At 34.3% G+C, this 17,908-nt stretch overlaps 1 protein-coding gene across 5 annotated transcripts in view; it reads left to right on the forward strand.

Annotated features, from left to right (window-relative positions):
* The window catches only part of LOC100231437 (dynein axonemal heavy chain 5), a 140,559-nt gene that overhangs the window by 99,295 nt on the left and 23,356 nt on the right, over positions 1–17,908 (forward strand). For all 5 annotated transcript variants that reach the window (XM_072924293.1, XM_072924294.1, XM_072924295.1 and 2 more), the window contains 12 exons: positions 1,480–1,652; positions 3,853–3,983; positions 4,840–4,993; positions 5,668–5,935; positions 6,517–6,748; positions 8,259–8,373; positions 8,588–8,764; positions 11,812–12,015; positions 13,371–13,550; positions 14,416–14,553; positions 15,144–15,279; positions 16,735–17,051. In XM_072924293.1, coding sequence (XP_072780394.1) covers positions 1,480–1,652; positions 3,853–3,983; positions 4,840–4,993; positions 5,668–5,935; positions 6,517–6,748; positions 8,259–8,373; positions 8,588–8,764; positions 11,812–12,015; positions 13,371–13,550; positions 14,416–14,553; positions 15,144–15,279; positions 16,735–17,051 — 2,225 coding nt within the window. The remainder of the gene's footprint in view (positions 1–1,479; positions 1,653–3,852; positions 3,984–4,839; positions 4,994–5,667; positions 5,936–6,516; positions 6,749–8,258; positions 8,374–8,587; positions 8,765–11,811; positions 12,016–13,370; positions 13,551–14,415; positions 14,554–15,143; positions 15,280–16,734; positions 17,052–17,908) is intronic.

Genomic DNA, 17,908 nt, shown 5'->3' on the forward strand with positions numbered 1-17,908 from the left:
GGCACTGTTTCAATGAGTTTTGTCAGTCATTTATTAATGACATATGTTCTGGATGAGAAGTGAAATGGATTGAAAATTGCTGAATAGTCAAGCCCAGACAGTGTTGATCAGGTTCAAAGTTTAATTGGAGACCAGTAACTAATGATGTATCCCAGGGGTCAGCACAGAGTCCAGTTATCCTCAACATTGTCATTAGTAGTCTGGGTGATGGGGCAGAATGCACCCTCAAGCCAGTTCCCAGATGAAACAAAACCAGGAGGAGTGGTTGATATGCCAGAGGTTGTGCTGGCTCCCAGATGGACCTTAACTGGAACTCCATAAGGTTCAACAAGGGGAAGAGAAAAGTCCTGGACCTGGGGAGGAAAGGTCCCACACACCAGTATACACTGGTGGTCATCCATCTGCAAGTCAGCTTTGGAGAAATGGACCTGGAGGTGCTGGTTGACACCAGTCTGAACGTGAGCCAGTAGAGTACCCTTGCAGGAAGAAAAAATTAGTGACATCTTGAGCTGCATTAGAAGAAATATAGCCAGCAGGCCAAGGGAGGTGGTCCTTTCCCTTTTTCAGCACTTGGAGTGTTGTGTCTGAGTCTGGGCTCCCCAATACAAGAAAGACATAGATATAGTGGATAAAATCTGTCTAAGAATGTGAACATCAGTAATCACTTTTCTTTTTTTTTTTTTTTTTTTTTTTACTGTGGCAGTCTGGTGCAGTTTGTCTAGAAATGTTGTGGAATCTGTCTTTGGAGGTATTCATAAGACTCGTGAGCATGGTCTTTGGGAACCAGCTCTAGGTGGTTCAAGGCCCATCTTGAGCACGGGGTTGGACAAAATGACCCTCAGAGTTCCCTGCCAATCTCAACTTTTCTGTAATTTTATTTGCTGTAAGAATTATTAATGAGGGCATGTCACCTTCCAGCATGATTAAGGCTATGAATGAGGCAGCAGCACTGTTACCTCCTTTCTTTGAGAGTTGACTTGTGCCTTTCATATCACCTAAGGAAACAAGTGTATGCTAATTCACAGTGAATATATTTTTTTGTTGTGGCAGTTAGTAATTTCAAGAGTATGTTTTTTCTAGTGCAATTATTTAATCAATTTTGACTGTTTTTCTTTTACAGAAAAATTATTTGCAATTTTTAAATGCAGTATTTATTTACCTTCATTCTCTAGTTCTACTTTTTTCCCTAGCACTTAAACAAGTATCATTTTTCATCATTCAAGTTTCAGATAAAAAGAAAGAAGGCAAATAATTTTTTTTTCTCATTTTGTCTTTAAAAATTGTGTTGCTGAAATTACCATATCTTACAGGCAGAGTGTACTCAGCACTCTCATATGTACATCTAACATATAATATTATGTATAATAAATCTGTTTCTGGGTGGAGAAACTTCTAGTTATCTTCACTTACTTACCCCCTCATTGAACCTTTGTCAATTATTTAAACTGCTAAGGTTTTATTGCTTGCTTTTTGTTGTAGATGAGAAACCAGAGGAAGATAATTTAGATATTCCCAAAGTCTATGAACCAATCTCCTCATTTCATCAGCTACGGAATCGTTTAAATAATTTTTTAGAAACATACAATGAGAATGTTTGCGATACTAGAATGGACATGGTTTTCTTTGAGGATGCTATGGTTCATTTAGTCAAGGTACAGTCTTGCTGGATTGCCATTTGTTGTTGTTCACTTGCCTACATCTCCTTTGAGTAGAGGTATGCATGAATCAAGGTAAATTACTTCTGAAACTGCAGCAACTAATTTATTGCTATCAAATATTTGATCTGTCATACTTTGACTAGATATTAAAATCTATTAAAAACTTTTCAGAAAATGCACCACATGGAACTATTCTTTTATACCTGTCTTTTGTGCTTGGTGATATCATGGTGCTAGCTATTCTAATTCTAATTTCTATTTCCACCTTCCTTCTTCTTAATTCTTCTGGGAACACTTCCTGTCTTTGGAATGAGTCAAATCAAATTCCGGTTAAGACATAATTGGTTGCTTCTGCAGGAGTACACACAGCAGAGTACAAATCAATGCAGTCCAAAATTCTTTTGTAGGTCCACAGTATGCTCACTCGTTTTAAAGTTCTTTTGAATATGGATTGAAGCTGATCATAACATTGAGAACAGCAGAGTTTGATATGATTGTTCATACAGAATAAGCCTCATACAAAGGAGAGCCTTTTTTTCTTAAACACTAGAACCCCTATTGTCTAAGTTGAATACCGAGGTTTTTTTTATTTTAAAAATGATGAAGAACTAAATATGTAATTGCATCATCCTCACAAATACAATATTGAATATCAAAACAATTTAAATTTAATTATAATTGAAAAATACATCACATCTGCAGTTTTCAAAAATTTTGGGTTATATTATTAATTCTTGTTATTTCACAAAATTAGTCTCTTTCTTTCTAAGTTCACTGCAAAATTAATGATGTTCTGCTCTGGATTTCTTTAGGAGAATTATAAATAATCATCACACTTCCCAATAAGTTTCTTATTTATTTCCAGGAAAAACTATATAAGTTTTGGATGTAATATTTTTTTTTCCACTGAACCTGTCATCAGGAATATCTTCTTGGGGTAGCTAGATGGTAAATTCCTGAAATATTTTATTAGTATTTGCTTGGATAAAATGATAATTTTATGCTTTATGCAGAATGCTTTGCTTGGATAAAAAGTGTTTCTATGATTCTAAGTTCTTGAAACCAGGAACAACTGTGTAGACCTGAGACAGCTTCAAAGAGAAAGTGAGATAGGAAGAGTTGAAGTAATGCCTAATCTGAGCTGATGTAATATGACTTGAATGAGTTAAAGCTGAGTGATATCTTAAATAGAGGACAAAGTTTCCAATTAACAGCTTGTGAGCCTCTGCCTGGAACAAATCTAATAGCCACTATTGAAATGTTCAGTGATATTGCAAGGGTGTTGTGCAAATTAAGTTTTCTTTCTCTGGTTAAATTATACACCTTAGAGTAAACCTTCATAATTGATTTTATCTTTCTTATGAAACATTAACCTATGGAAAATAATAAATACATTACATTCAATATGTAAAATAAATAGGTTTAAAATTAGAGGAAATTGACATGACTATTTTTAATAGCTTAGAAAGAAGTCACTTAGAGGAAGGGCAAGTAAATAAATGTCCAGAGTTGTTTATTGATATGATGGAATTCTGGAGTCATTAAAGAACTGTTCAAGATAATAAAGAGAATGGAAGCCAATCCTATGCATCATTAATTGTATGGAGGAGACCAGCTGCTAACCAACTGGCTGGTATTATTGTGTCTTTGAGAGGGAATTGACTCTGTGCTGCTCTGATGTTAGTGTAGGCTCTTCAGGGTACAATGAAGGTCTGTCCACTTGCAACTGAGGGGCTGTCATGTTTCATGGCATTTTTTTTTTGGCTGTGGGCAGTAGGACAAGTGCTGTATACAGTTCACAGTTGATGCTGATTTTTTTCTTTTTCTCTCTGAATTGGGGAAATTATTATTTCCTTCCCAATTTTGATAATTCCTCATGCTGTGATAGCACATTACCAAGAAATCACAGTTGAGATTTACTTGTACTTTGTGGGACATGTAATTCTACTTATAACTGAACATACACAATGATGGAATCAAATGGTTGCTATAATGTTTGACAGGTCAACAGTAAATATTGCAAAGTACAAATGTTTACAGAATATATTCATAGTAATATAGAATCCCTTAATCAAACCTTAAAATTTTCATTTGTTCCTAATTTCTAATATAACTTTATTAATGGGGTAGCATAGAATTTTTGGATGTGTGACTCTTACACGTTGTAGCAATAAATGACTGGTATATCACACAGATTTCTCGTGTGATTCGCACTCCTCGTGGACATGCTCTCTTAGTTGGAGTTGGCGGCTCAGGAAAGCAGAGCTTGACAAAACTGACATCCTTCATAGCTGGGTATGACACTTTCCAGATAATGTTGACAAGGTGAGAATTACCTGAAATTTAACTAAAAAAGTACTTTGTGTTTTAAGTTTTCCTATAGATAAATCAGTCTCAAATTCTCTGCTTAACGTAGTCTGATCACCGTCACATAGAGTGGAAGGACATTAAAATCCTTTGAAACTTACTAGATTTGCTTGATTTTCTACAATAATTGTGAATTTTTACTACCTTTGGAGTAGGAAATTATTTTGTGTCTTTCACAGAACAAGAGAGAATATTAGCGGTGTCAAGTTATCTTTGAGTCTTTATGCACAGTACATTAAATGGTACTGAAAATATATTTAAGTGGTTATCTATCTAAAAGGTCTTTATGAATTAATCTTGTAATATTTGAAATGCTGTCATCTCAGGACATTGAATCTTTGTCCCTACCCTCTAATTTGTTAGATCTTACATATATATCAGTATTTTGACAACCTTTTCCAAGTACATTTTTGCCTTATTTCGTATTGTTCAACCCAATGTGGTTTCTTTTGAAATTGCTCACAAAAGATAAAAAATAAGTTAAAAATCCTTCTCTGAATGCCTCAGAATGAATACCTATCCAATTGTCTGTAGTACAGGTCAATTTTGGCACTCAAGATGTCATTTTAGAAAAGTGAATTTATTTTAAATCTTTTGCAGGTGTGTTGGCTGCAGAAGAAATTTTAGGTTTACATGTGGCAATGTTCCTTGGTATGGGTCTCATCAGAGGATCTATCTGATATAAGCACCTTTTTGCCATAAGTTGATTATCATAAGACATTGTTTCTAACTTAAATTTGCTTGGTTTTTTTACCCTTTTGGTCAGAAGACTTTTTTAAAGTGAGATGAGTATTTGTTAAACTTTTTTTTTTAGATCATACAACACTTTAAACTTGATGGAAGATCTGAAATTCTTATACAGAACAGCAGGACTGCAAGGCAAAGGCACCTGTTTTCTTTTTACAGACAATGAGATCAAAGATGAGTCTTTCTTAGAATACTTGAACAATGTTTTGTCAACAGGGGAGGTAAGATGATCAATTTTCTGCTTTTTAAAAGTCATAATTTTGAGGTAAAATAACATAATTTATTTGGATATTTTGTTATAGGTTGAAGAGTACACTTCCAAAAAGTAGAACTCAAGTGGTTTTTGTCGTTAGAGTATTATTAAAAATGAATGCAGTCTACAAAATCTACAAAATCCTAGGTCAGACCAAGAGAAGCTATCTCAAGGGACATGAGAACAGCTTTAAAAAAAATAAAATTGAGACTTGAGAAATATTACTGATGTTTTAAAAAGTTGTCTGTTAAATTTATATTAGTGTACAGTACTAATAGTGTACTATTAGTTTTTGTATGGTAAATTTATGTCCAGAATTGATGGATTTTATTGATTTTATTTACTTATTTATTATTTCAGGGTTATGTTTCAGAGTAATTACTACTAGTTATTAGAATATAAAGATAAGGAAGGAAAGCTATTGGAGGGTGGCATTTAAAATTTACAGCAAGTTACATTTCAGTCTATTTAATGGAATAACTTCATTAAAACTTCTTGTTAAAGAAGCTGGGGGGTACTAATAACGTCAGTGTCTGAGATTTATGTCCCTTCCTACAATAATGTGTATTAAAAGAACCTCATGATGTATCCTCTATTTTGGATCATCTCAAGAAGCATGAAAAATCTTTCTTCTTCCCAAAGGTGTCAAACTTATTTGCACGTGATGAGGTAGATGAGATCATTAGTGACCTCATTCCCTCCTTCAAAAAGGAGCATCCACGAAGACCTCCAACCAGTGAAGCTCTGTATGACTATTTCATGGCCAGAGTCCATCAGAACCTTCACGTAGTTCTTTGCTTTTCACCAGTAGGTGAAAAATTCCGAAATAGGGCCCTGAAGTTCCCTGCTCTCATTTCTGCATGCACTATAGATTGGTTCAGCCGATGGCCTAAGGATGCTCTGGTGGTAGGTATGTATAGGTTTTTTCTTTGCAGACACATAATTTTCTTATCAGTGGTCATGTAGCTGTTTTAATTGTGTTGAATTTTAACAAAATAAATCCTTGATTCTAATATTTGATGTAGACATTTTCTTCTTTAAAAACTGTTTTATTAAGCTGTTGAAATATTTCTCACAGAGGAATGGTTTTGAACACAGTTTAAAGAAAAATTCCCTGTGAAAATGTCTTATAAGTATTTGTAAAGAAGGCAAATAAACTAAAGAAAGAGATTATTTATGAATATGTCTGGGATAGGGCATACGGAGGAATGCTGTGATTACCCAGTCCTTGGTAGGCAGCAGCTAGGTTCAGCGTGAAAAAGCAGTTGCACACTTTGGAGATGAAGAATGACAGATCCTTGGCTGTACTTTTTACTGACAAGTGTGGAATAATATTCAGAATCTGTCTGTGAAGAGTAAAGAAGACTGAGTTTTCAGGAGCTGGGTGAAAGCTAAGATACTTCATGCTGACTTGTTTTATAGTGACTTGTTTATAAGCTAAGATGTTTTTGTAAATATTTACTAACATTTAGGCTTTCTTTCTTTCCTAAGTGTCTGAACACTTCCTGTCCTCATTTGATATGGACTGCACTGCTGATACAAAGATGGAAATTGTGCAGTGTATGGGCTCATTCCAGGATGGAGTGGCAGAAAAGTGTTCTGATTACTTTCAAAGATACAGACGTTCTACACATGTGACTCCCAAATCCTACCTGACTTTTATTCAGGGATATAAAACCACATACAAAGAAAAGCATGCTGAAGTGCAAATATTATCAAACAGGTAGACTACTCAGGTTACTTCTGTTTTTCTGTAGTTTTCTTCCCCAGGTAGCATATTCTGATATGTTTCATTTCGATGCATGGCTTGTCTCCTCACACAGCAAAGAAAAAAGGTATTTTTAATTCTCAAAATTATGTGAAGTTGTAACTTATTCAAATATTGTTGTTGCTCTTGTCATATAAGATAAAGACTACATATATTTGGGGGGGCAGGGGGGAAGAGTAGTGATGCATGAAAAATGGAGGTAGAGGGAATATGAGGTGAATATAAATGATACCCATATGTTTCTAAAGAGTAAAAGAAGGCATCTACATGTAATTTTATATTATATTGACAATACCATTTAATTTGTCAGGTGGCAAATTTTGTTTCCTAACTGGACACTTGTAACCTCCTGTTATGAATATGTAAGGAATGTCCTAAGTGGTTTTTTGAGCACAGAGCCTTACTTAGACTACTGAGCTTATTAATCGTGCATTATTAAGGTGGTTTTGATATACTTATTCCTATTTTCAGATGCTTTATTAAAGTAATGATATCTATTTGCTGATATATCTTCATGTCAGGAGCACCCAGCTGTAATGTAAAATTAGCAATCACTGCATCAGTTGGTATCAACCTCAAGAAAAACTGCCTTTTCAGTTTTGAAAGATTGTCAAAAAGATATGGAAACCTTAAAGAAAGGCTTAAACTTTTTTATTTGGCTTTGAAACATTCTTTGTCTTCAAAGTCAAATTGAGTTGGAAACCTGTAGTTATGTTAGGGTGAAGACTTGTACAACAGAAGGGTGTTGCCCCATTTTCTACCTTCAGATTTACCAAGTTAGTTCATGGAGTCCAATTTCTTCCACTTAAACTTATTTGCACTGTCTGAATTTGTCAGCGGTTACACTTTGTCTGTTCTCCTGTATTTGTTCAGCTGTCCAAGTACTGCATAGCTTTCACAACAGCAGTCTCTCTAGAGGCCTTTTAAGCTGTCTGAAAGGTCCCGGCTGAAGAATTTCTGATAGAAAAAAAGCACTGTTGAAGGGGCATTTTAATGCTGAATCAGAGAGGTCTTATCTCAATACTATTTATCTTTTCCTCTCTTTTGTTTGGTCTTGGTTTCTTTTCAGTTTCCATTTCAAAAAAGGAATATTGATTGGTAATAATTTTCAGAATTTTGGCGATCAGAAAATGCTTTCTGCTGTATGGAACTCAGTTCTTTAATTATTGGCTCAAGAGGGACAGTGAGTGACATTTCTAGAATAGCACATAAGATTTTTATGCAATGATAAAGGCATACTGTTTGATCAGAGCCGGATAAAATTTCAAGCCACAAACTTTATTGTCCACTTTATTGATTCTGAAGATATCAGAAATGTAAAATTCCTGTCCAAGTTTTATTTTTGGTGTAAAACATAACTTGCAATTGCTCATTCTGATTGATATGATTTATTCTATGGATGGAAAGTAGAGTGTAAATTACATAGTGAATGAGATGTTTTTTTTATTTTGCTTTTTAACTTCAGAATAAATACTGGTCTGGAAAAATTGAAAGAGGCCTCTGAGTCAGTGGCTGCTCTAAGCAGAGAACTGGAGGTAAAAGAAAAGGAACTTCAAATTGCCAATGAAAAAGCTGACATGGTATGTACAGCCTTCAAAGTGTATTGCTGTTTGATTATTTTTTTCTCCTTATATTTATTCTATTCTGAAAAGATGAATCAATTAAAATGAAGTTAATTGTTGGAAAGAAAGGATCTTGGAGAAAATGATGTTATTTGAGTTTTCTGAAATTGGAGAGATATGATTTTACAACAAAAACTTTTAACTATGGCATGTGGGTTTTCTTACATTCTAGGTATTGAAAGAAGTTACTGTAAAAACACAGGCTGCTGAGAATATGAAGGGTGATGTTCAGAAAGTGAAAGACAAAGCCCAAGCCATTGTAGACAGTATCACAGTTGACAAAGCCATTACTGAAGAGAAGCTGGAAGCTGCCAAACCTGCTTTGGAAGAGGCAGAAGCAGCCTTACAGGTTAGTACTTGGACCATGTATAACATTTCCACTAAGAAGGTGGATGTCTGAAATACAAAATTGCAGGTGCATTGCATAACTCTTCACTTGATAGAAAATAAATATATGTATTTTGAGGCTTTTTAGGTTCAGTTTTGTTTTTCTTTTTTCACATAAGTACCAATCCCAAAATAGTCCCTTTTCAGAGAACGGCAAGTTTTAACTTTCTTTGTAATTGAATATAGCATGTGCCACAGGTTAGGCTAGTAACTGAAAATTGATACTATCATTAAACAGCATGTGTGAAATGAGTGAAGTGCTGTCCATGTAAAATCAGTTGTAATTCCATCCAAATCCAAACCTTCTATTTTAAGTTTTCACGAAGAAATTGCATTTTCAATAAGTTTTCTGCTCTACTATTTTCTGTCTTTTAAAAAATATATTTTCTTAGGGGTTTTAGCATTATCAAGACTTCATTTCCTTCACCATACTTTTCTTGTACAGCTTTTTTAATAGAATGTCCATATATTTAAGATAAAAAAATTAATATTTGTTGATCTTGCATAATATTTATCTTTGTCTGCTCAGCTGACTTTATAGGAGGATGTGCCTCAAGACATTTTACCGTGAGCAGTACTAGTGGAATCTGAAATACACCTGTTAGATGCTAGCAAGGAGCTCACATCTCAAGAAACAGAACAGTATGAAGTAAAAACCTGAAGGATAGACAAGCCTCAAAGGGTTTTATGTAGATTTGCTGGAAATTATACCTTTCCATTTGAGAGGCTTGTTGTGATGGTCAAAGAATAGCATGATTAGCTTTAAAATCTAGTGTAGAAGAATTTTTATGGCTCTTCTGAATGTAAGACTTCAATTTGAGTGAGAGATGTTTAATAGCCTCTGACTGCCATGATGCTTAAAGGGTAGAGTGCAAAAGTCTAAATGAAGGTGGATGACCTGACAGCTGGAGAAGGTGTGTATATAGGGCCTTGATATATAGCCACAGGAAAATGTTAAAGAGCTAGCAACAACAAAACAGCAAACCTGGTAGTGGGCAAGCATTCTGACAAGTGAAAAATAAGCAATGTTAATTAGTCAGCATCTGCAGTATAAAAAGGGTACCAGTATGCTGGGTCTGGACCTGTATCTTATTAAAGGTTACTTCTGCTTTTGACTAAAATGGCTGAACCAAAACAATACTGCTCTTCTAGAAATGCAGTGTGGTAATAACTGAAAACCTGATTTCAAGAAAAAGTGAAGCTGGCATTATTGTAAAACTTATCAATGGGAAAAAGTATTTGGGCTTAATCTTACAATTTTTGACTTTTCTATAATAAATTGCTTTCCCTATGTCTAAAGGGGAAAGGCAAACTGTCATAAAAAGTGATCTAGCAGAATGTGTCTATGTATTCTCAGCGTGCATTCATTCATTCATTCATTCATTCATTCATTCATTCATTCACTCCCTTAAGCAAGAATCTTCTCTGTATGGGTCTGCATTTTTCAAAAATTAATCTCATAATCATTGTAGATTTGCAAATTTGAACTAGGGATTCCTATAGTAGAATTCTGGTTGCAGAGTAGGTAAATGCCTATTAAAATATTTGGTAAATAGAAAGGTCATTACCCAGATGAAAAAAAAAGTGATTAACTATTTTACTCAATTTTTTAGCATCTTTTAAGAATGATAAATGCTACATTAAGAGAAAGGTAGGTACACAGCATCTTATAAGCATTTCTAAACATATAGTGAGATTAGTTTTTTAAAGTTTGAGTAAGGATTATCAGAGTTCAGTAAAACTTTGTAGGACTTTGCCCTGTGAACAAACATTAAATGCGGAACTATAGACAAATAAATAAATGAATAAAATTTAAATGTAACAATTTTGCCACAATTTGTATTTTAGCAAAAAAAAAAAAAAAAAAAAAAAAAAAAAAAAAAGGCTGAGCTGAATTTCCTAACAGTCACAAAAAAAAAAAGGCTGAGCTGAATTTCCTAACAGTCACAAAGAAACACTGGGTAAAGTTTTCACACAGATATCTGGAAAATCTCTGATGAATTATTTCGTGCACAGTGAACCCAACAAGCAGCAAAATATTGAAGGGAAACAAAGGGCTGGCAGAGGGAAGGCGATCTGGATGGTCTACAGTGCTTTGAATTCCCTTTATTGAAGTATAGACACAATAATTAAAATCTGCCTCCGTGAATTCCCAGTCAGGCATGTGCTAGGCTAGAAGCAAGATGTCATGACACTGACAGTAATCTGTTGCTTACTGTTTGGGCTGTCATGTACTTGGACTTATTAAACTGCCTGTAAATAAGCAAAACAACTGCTCAGAGTTATGTGTGTTGCAGGAGCGGGTCTGCCCATCAGCTGTTCGGATTGTTCAGTGGTTTTATTGCTTTGTATGTGGTGCAGTAAACACTGCTGCTCAAATTGAGTCTTCTCCAAGGAGACATCTTCAGGGGACTTTTCTGTGTTTTCTGATTCATGATGTAGAGTTATGAGTTACAGTGTTATACTTGCACCCTAGGCTTATTTAGCCTCACTTGTTAGGGCCTAGGTTTTAATACCTTATTATAAGAAATTTTTCTATGGCCTCCTTCTATGCCAGGAATATTCCTGGTAAGATGTACTAGGAGATACAAACATATAGATATACCAGGCCTTCTCACTGGCTTCCTTAATTTACCTTCATTTGCTGGATGTCAATAAAAAGCATTTTCTTTCTAGATACAGTTTCTGGTCAATATGTTCACATTTAAAGAACAAGTAAAATTTCAAGATATTTCTGATTTGCTCTTTTTTATTGTCAAAACAGTTCATGGTAATTTTAAGCTTTAAGGTGTGGAGATGCTGTGCTGAGGTTTCCTAGGAGTTGATAGGAGTAAGTAGTGAAAATCTGATTGGGGGAGGTCCTTCTAGCTTCATGCTTTTTAGAGGTAAAAATAACATATATATTTTTTTTTTCTTCCATTGCTTAAGTTCACCATTAAATTGGTGAACTTATGCCCCATGTTTTATTAACTAAACAGTAACTGCTTTGCCCTTTGTTTCAATTCCTAGACAATAAAACCTGCAGATATTGCCACAGTACGCACACTGGGTCGACCTCCTCACCTCATCATGCGTATTATGGACTGCGTGCTGCTGCTCTTCCAGCGTAAAGTCAACCACGTGAAAATTGATCAGGAAAAATGCTGTACTGTCCCATCGTGGCAAGAATCGCTGAAGCTGATGACAACAGGGAACTTCTTACAGAGTCTACAGGTGCTTGTGCAACCTTTTCCTTTTTTTTTTTTTTAAAGGACAATGTTTTCCCTGGTGTTTGTAGGAGAACAAATGTGCATGGGAAATCACACAATAGATCTGAAATGATAAGGACTTAAGAATAAATATGTCAGGATGAAATAAATTTTAATCCTTCTTGAAAAGTCATGTTATAAATCAACTATATTTTTTGCTAAGTAAGGCAATAAATTTGTTTTAGGTGACATGACTCAAAGCTTGAAGCATTTGGTTTTGATAGGCATTATTCATCTGCTTCATTAAAGCTGATAAAAAACATTTTTTTTTTCTGGTATTTAACTTTTCATTAATTTTCAACATTTCAACTTGTGCACTGGTTTGGAAAAGCATAGATGGTTATTAGGATGAACACAACCACAATCCCAGCTTTTAAAATTTGGGATTTTTTTGGTTCACAGGATTTGTCTAGGGAAATGGAAAGACTAAGTGGTAAACAAATCCTTCTTCATAACTAGAATGAACAATATTATGATTTATCTATTTGGAATAAATGGTATATTTCCCTACTTCACTGAGTGTTATCATCCCTGATTTCTGCATTTTGAGTTTACTTAATTTGTCAGTGGTCTAGTAGGAGGCTTGTGCAGCTTTGTATGGTTGGTAGGGGCATGAATGTTATCTCTGTAGTATTCACATTGCATCTACTTGTAAAGATTTTTAAATTTCTAAAGGACTTCAACGATTAATTTCACTCATGCTTAATTAAACCTATTTGTGCTTCAGGGAACAGCTCTTTTTCAAGTTTGGGATTAGGTTTCATTATACATTGCAAATAAATTTGAAAGAGAAAATTAAGAGTTTTCAGGAGGAAAAAGGAAAAATATGCTTTTTAAAGAAAAGAGTAAAAATAAATTCTTTAAAAATTAAACACATTCCAGTAATTAGACAAGGTAATTTAAGGGTAAGATAGATGGCTTTTGACCTTTGAAAGGATTGTCTTGCAGCATGTATGTTTTTGAACTAGAGTTTAGCGCTTCATTTTCTTTTTGAAGATTGTTAAAACTTATTCTGTATTAAGCAAAACAAAATTTCTAGCAGGACCAGTGATATTTTGAAACAATTATTAGCTGTGTAACAGGAATAGTGAGTTGAGATACCAAAGGTCATAAATGAAAGTAAACGTTTTTTCCATTTCGTAAAGTGGAATGACTTTAATAAAGGTCTCAAAGATACATGTGACAAATAATTTCATATTAGATATTTGTAAGAAATACTTGTGATCTTTCTAGTGTTCTATGTATTTTGAAATGCATGTATATATAATTTACACTTGCTGCACATGTTTTGTATCTTGCGCTTTCAAAAATTTTTTTCAGCAATTTCAGAAAGACACAATTACTGAAGAAGTGGTAGAACTTTTGAGCCCTTATTTTGAAATGGTGGACTACAACATTGAGACAGCTAAGAGAGTATGTGGAAATGTTGCTGGCCTTTGCTCGTGGACGAAAGCTATGGCAGTATTTTTTTCCATCAACAAAGAAGTATTACCTTTGAAGGTACGTCTGTTTGTCAGTCAAAGACACCCTCTGCTCCTTCTCATCCTCACCTGTTTGCGCTTGAGGATTTAATCTCTGGGAAACTTCATCTGCCTTATTTATGGTGGTTATCTGTCTCAAAATTTATTACCTTGAACACTGTACTTCTACAATAAAATATATTTCAAATATACTTCCTCTCGTACATTTGAGTTGTCAAAATTACAAAAGAGATGGTGTGGTTTTATGCCTCTGGACCCCTACTGGATGGGGTTAAAGCATCTGTCATCTAGGTAAATACACTACTGCAAATACTCTACATTAATTTTGAATTAAGTAGAAAAAAGCCTTGAGATTTGGTTCTTTTAATGTTCCAGATCTCAGTTCATAAGAAGATTATACAGATACTCTTCATCAATGTTATGTCGAGAAAAAAAACTGGGCCTAAGTAGTTAGAATGAAAGTCAGGAAGAAAGTGGTCAAACATGTTTAACAGAGAATAGCTTGTATTATACAGGGAATGACTGAGAAGGGAGCAAGAATTGTATTTCAGCCTGGCATATTAGTTGGACAAATCAATTAGACTTTTCCTCTGCAAGCCATGTCAGACTAACTTTTGTGTCACATGAAGAATGACTGGCATTCCCAGAAGTATTTTTAATTATTTTTTTCTAATTGACATTAAGCCAACTGTTCAAGTGCAGCTGTCTGAAATAAGAATTTAGTTTGTTGTAAAATTCAAATAAAAGATTTTGCTGAGTTGACATCTCTACTGAAGAGTTTGATTTGGAAATATAGTACAGGAAAAACTTTCTGAAATATACTATAGCAAATACTTTGAAATTCTCTGTGTATTACTACACATCTGTGGTTTTATTCTCTGTAGGCTAATTTAGCAATTCAAGAGAAACACCTAACCAGTGCTATGCTGGATCTGCAGAAAGCTCAAGAAGAACTGGGAGCCAAGCAAGAAGAATTAGATATTGTGCAGGCTGAGTATGAAAATGCAATGAGAGAAAAACAGGTGAACTGGCCTTCACAAAAAAGAAGTTTCTACCCTTGCTTTAAAGAACACTTAGTGTGTTCTTTCAATTTTACTATTATTCCTTGTTGATGGACAGCAGATAAGAGACAGATAGTATTTGAATACTGCCTCTTTGCTTTCTACCTCTCTCCTTTGCCTCTGATCCTCTCCTCTCTTCCCTCCCACCCCTCAAAAACTATTTTATTTGTATTCTTTATTCAGTGCATACTACTGTAACTTCAAATTCCATGTATACTATATATGTATAATGTATTTGAAATTCTGAGTAGAATTCCCCAGAGTGTATAAGTATCAAGAATTTTATATACTATTCAACAACTGGACCAAAATAAAAGTTAAGAACAGGAATATTAAAAAGAAATACTGAATCATGTTTCTGGGAGATGTTGAGAGTTTGTCCTGATATATTTTTTCCATCTCACATTCCCTCCTCTGCATGGTGATAGAGATATTTGAGAATATATTTCTAACCTGTTGTTTATCCACTGGTTTAATGAGATGTAGAGATTTTTCTGGCCAATCAGACATACTACTGTAAACAATTTCTCTTGGTGCGTGGTTTTCTCTAGACTCTGCTGGAAGATGCTGAACGTTGCCGACATAAAATGCAAACTGCCTCAAGTCTTATAAGTGGTTTAGCAGGTGAAAAAGAGAGGTGGACAGAAGAGAGTAAAGAATTTGCCATGCAAACCAAGACGTTAGTTGGTAAGTTTTTATCCAAACCTTGGAACTTGGAAGCAAGTTGTTTGAATAATAGGGAGTAGTGAAACTGAAAACATTTGAAATGTAACACTTTTCCTTTGTATGTTAGATCCCTGTCTCAAAAACAAGGGTAATTATTTTAATTCCCTTGCTAAAGTCCTTTTAGGTGAAAAATAAATATCAGGCTAAAGTTCATATTTAAAAAGAAAATATAAGGGATACTGTGAATGTGGAGGCATATATTTGGGACACTAAAATTTTAACTTGACTGATATTTGTAGGTAACAGTCCAAAGAGAGTGAGAGCTAATAAAATGTGTATAACTGAGAATATATATTGAGATGAGGAAGCCTGATACTCAGGCACTGACATTTATAGATAGAAATCAATATTTTTAACTGCAGTTACTAATGTTCATAAGAATTTGCTTCTTAGAAGGTCATGATTAGGTTTTTAAATTTGTACTTGTAAACTAAAGTACTTTGTAATAAATAATTGGTTTATTAGTTAGATCAATAAATTAAATTTATCTCATCATTTACTGTGGGCTGAACTTTCTTCTCTACTTTTTACCTGGCAAGGCTACAAAAAGCAGCCTTGTTGTATGGGTTGTATTATAGTAACTAAATTGTGTTTTATTTGCGACTATAATATATATATGTGTATTAACTTATTAAAAATCTGGGATACCTTCCCTACATATTCATCCTATTTCTTTTTAGATAACTTGACAGTGTCCAAAAAACACTAGCTCAGTATAAAAGTAAGATATCTTCTCCAGTTTAAATTTTGCATTCTTATTTCAGAGGTACAAAACCCCCTCAAACTATGGTGTCATGAAATTTAGGGGGGAAATTTTGAAACTGAACAGAAGATGAAAAGTTGTCCCACTTAACACCTCCAAAATGATGTCTCTGACAGTTTTTATTACCAGTACTCATCACTGTAATTGATTTACAGTAATTTCATTGAATCAGTACTTATAAGGGGTTCCACCCTGCCCCCCCCCCCCCCCCAACTCCCCCAACACACACACACCCCAATTGTTTTAGCCTGTTCCTATGAATGCACAAGGAAATGATGGAACTAGAAGTTCATGACTAAGTCCTCTCTGCCATATCCTGCTTGTGCAGGATCTAGTGTTTGGAACAGCACTACATGTGTGTTGAATTAACCTTAAAAAGCTGCCAGATGCTGATCTCTTGATTCCTACAATTGCATAGGAAGAACAAAGTAAATGTGGCCTCTATTGAAATGTACCACTGTCATGCCATGCACTGAGCCTTGAAAAAAAGATTGATTTGCATTCTTTATGGGTCAAAGTGTGTTTTTCAGTTACCAGCCAAAACATAGCAACACTAGCAACTAGTGAAGGAAACAGCTTGTTCATTAATAGAATTGGCAAAGTCATAATGCTTTTGTTTGTTTTGGTTTTTTTTCCTCCTTTTTCTCTTTGAGGTGATGTACTCTTAGCTACAGCTTTTCTGTCCTATTCTGGTCCTTTTAACCAAGAGTTCCGCTGTCTGCTATTAAATGACTGGCAAAAGGAAATGAAAAGCCGAAAAATTCCTTTCCGTAACAACTTGAACCTCATAGAAATGTTGACTGATGCTCCAACTATCAGTGAATGGAACCTGCAAGGATTGCCAAATGACGACTTATCCATACAGAATGGAATTATTGTCACTAAAGCATCTCGTTATCCTTTGTTAATTGATCCACAAACACAGGGTAAAATTTGGATTAAAAATAAAGAAGGCAGAAATGACCTTCAGGTAATAGAAATGCTTGTGCTTTCAAAATCCCTAAAAGCTTACAGCATTACAATTCAGTGATTCCCCTAATGCTTAGGAAATTATATTTATACAAAAAGCTTGGCTTGAATATAAAGAATATCTCAGATATATTTTATTGGATTTGAAATTTGATTAGATATGGAAGTGTATCCTTTAACATCAGTAACTCCATTGTTTAATGAATTTATTTTAATGGAACATAAACTTTGGAAAATAGGCTGGATGGGCACTGTCTGGTAATAAACATGTTTTCAGAATAATGTAAGTGTTAGGAACAAACACCAACTAGTTGAATTAATACAATTTCATGTAAGGGTTTATAAATGAAAAATCATTTATAAATGTTATAGCAAGATTTTTTTTCATCTTTTAATCAGAAATTATGTTAATTTTTGTTGTTTTAGTATGGATGTCAGTTGCTAAGTGCTCTGCAAATATACAGGGAAGATGTAGTGCTACAATGTACAGTCTGAGGCAAGATACACAAATTCAATTCAAACAAGAAAATAGAAGGAAGAATGTTCTTACTTGCTGCAATTATAATTACATCAATAAACCAGCCTTTTTAAAAAAAAGAAACAAAACCCTGAAATCCATAAAAGTAGCTTGAGGTGTGCTAATAGAGTGGCTCTGTGAATATAACTACCACCTTCATGGTGATTGTTATCTAGGTGTAGAAACCTTTAGCGGTTGCTTAGTTATTATAAAAATTATTGTTAGTTTGTTTACAACTTTATTAACATCTAAGCTGAATGTGCTTTTTGAACATGTTGAAAATCTCAGTTATACTGGGGACTATTTAAAGCAAAGACTATTTAAGGTTCTGTTCCATGTAA

The sequence above is a fragment of the Taeniopygia guttata genome, chromosome 2 (genome assembly GCF_048771995.1).
Source record: "Taeniopygia guttata chromosome 2, bTaeGut7.mat, whole genome shotgun sequence".
NCBI lineage: Eukaryota > Metazoa > Chordata > Aves > Passeriformes > Estrildidae > Taeniopygia > Taeniopygia guttata.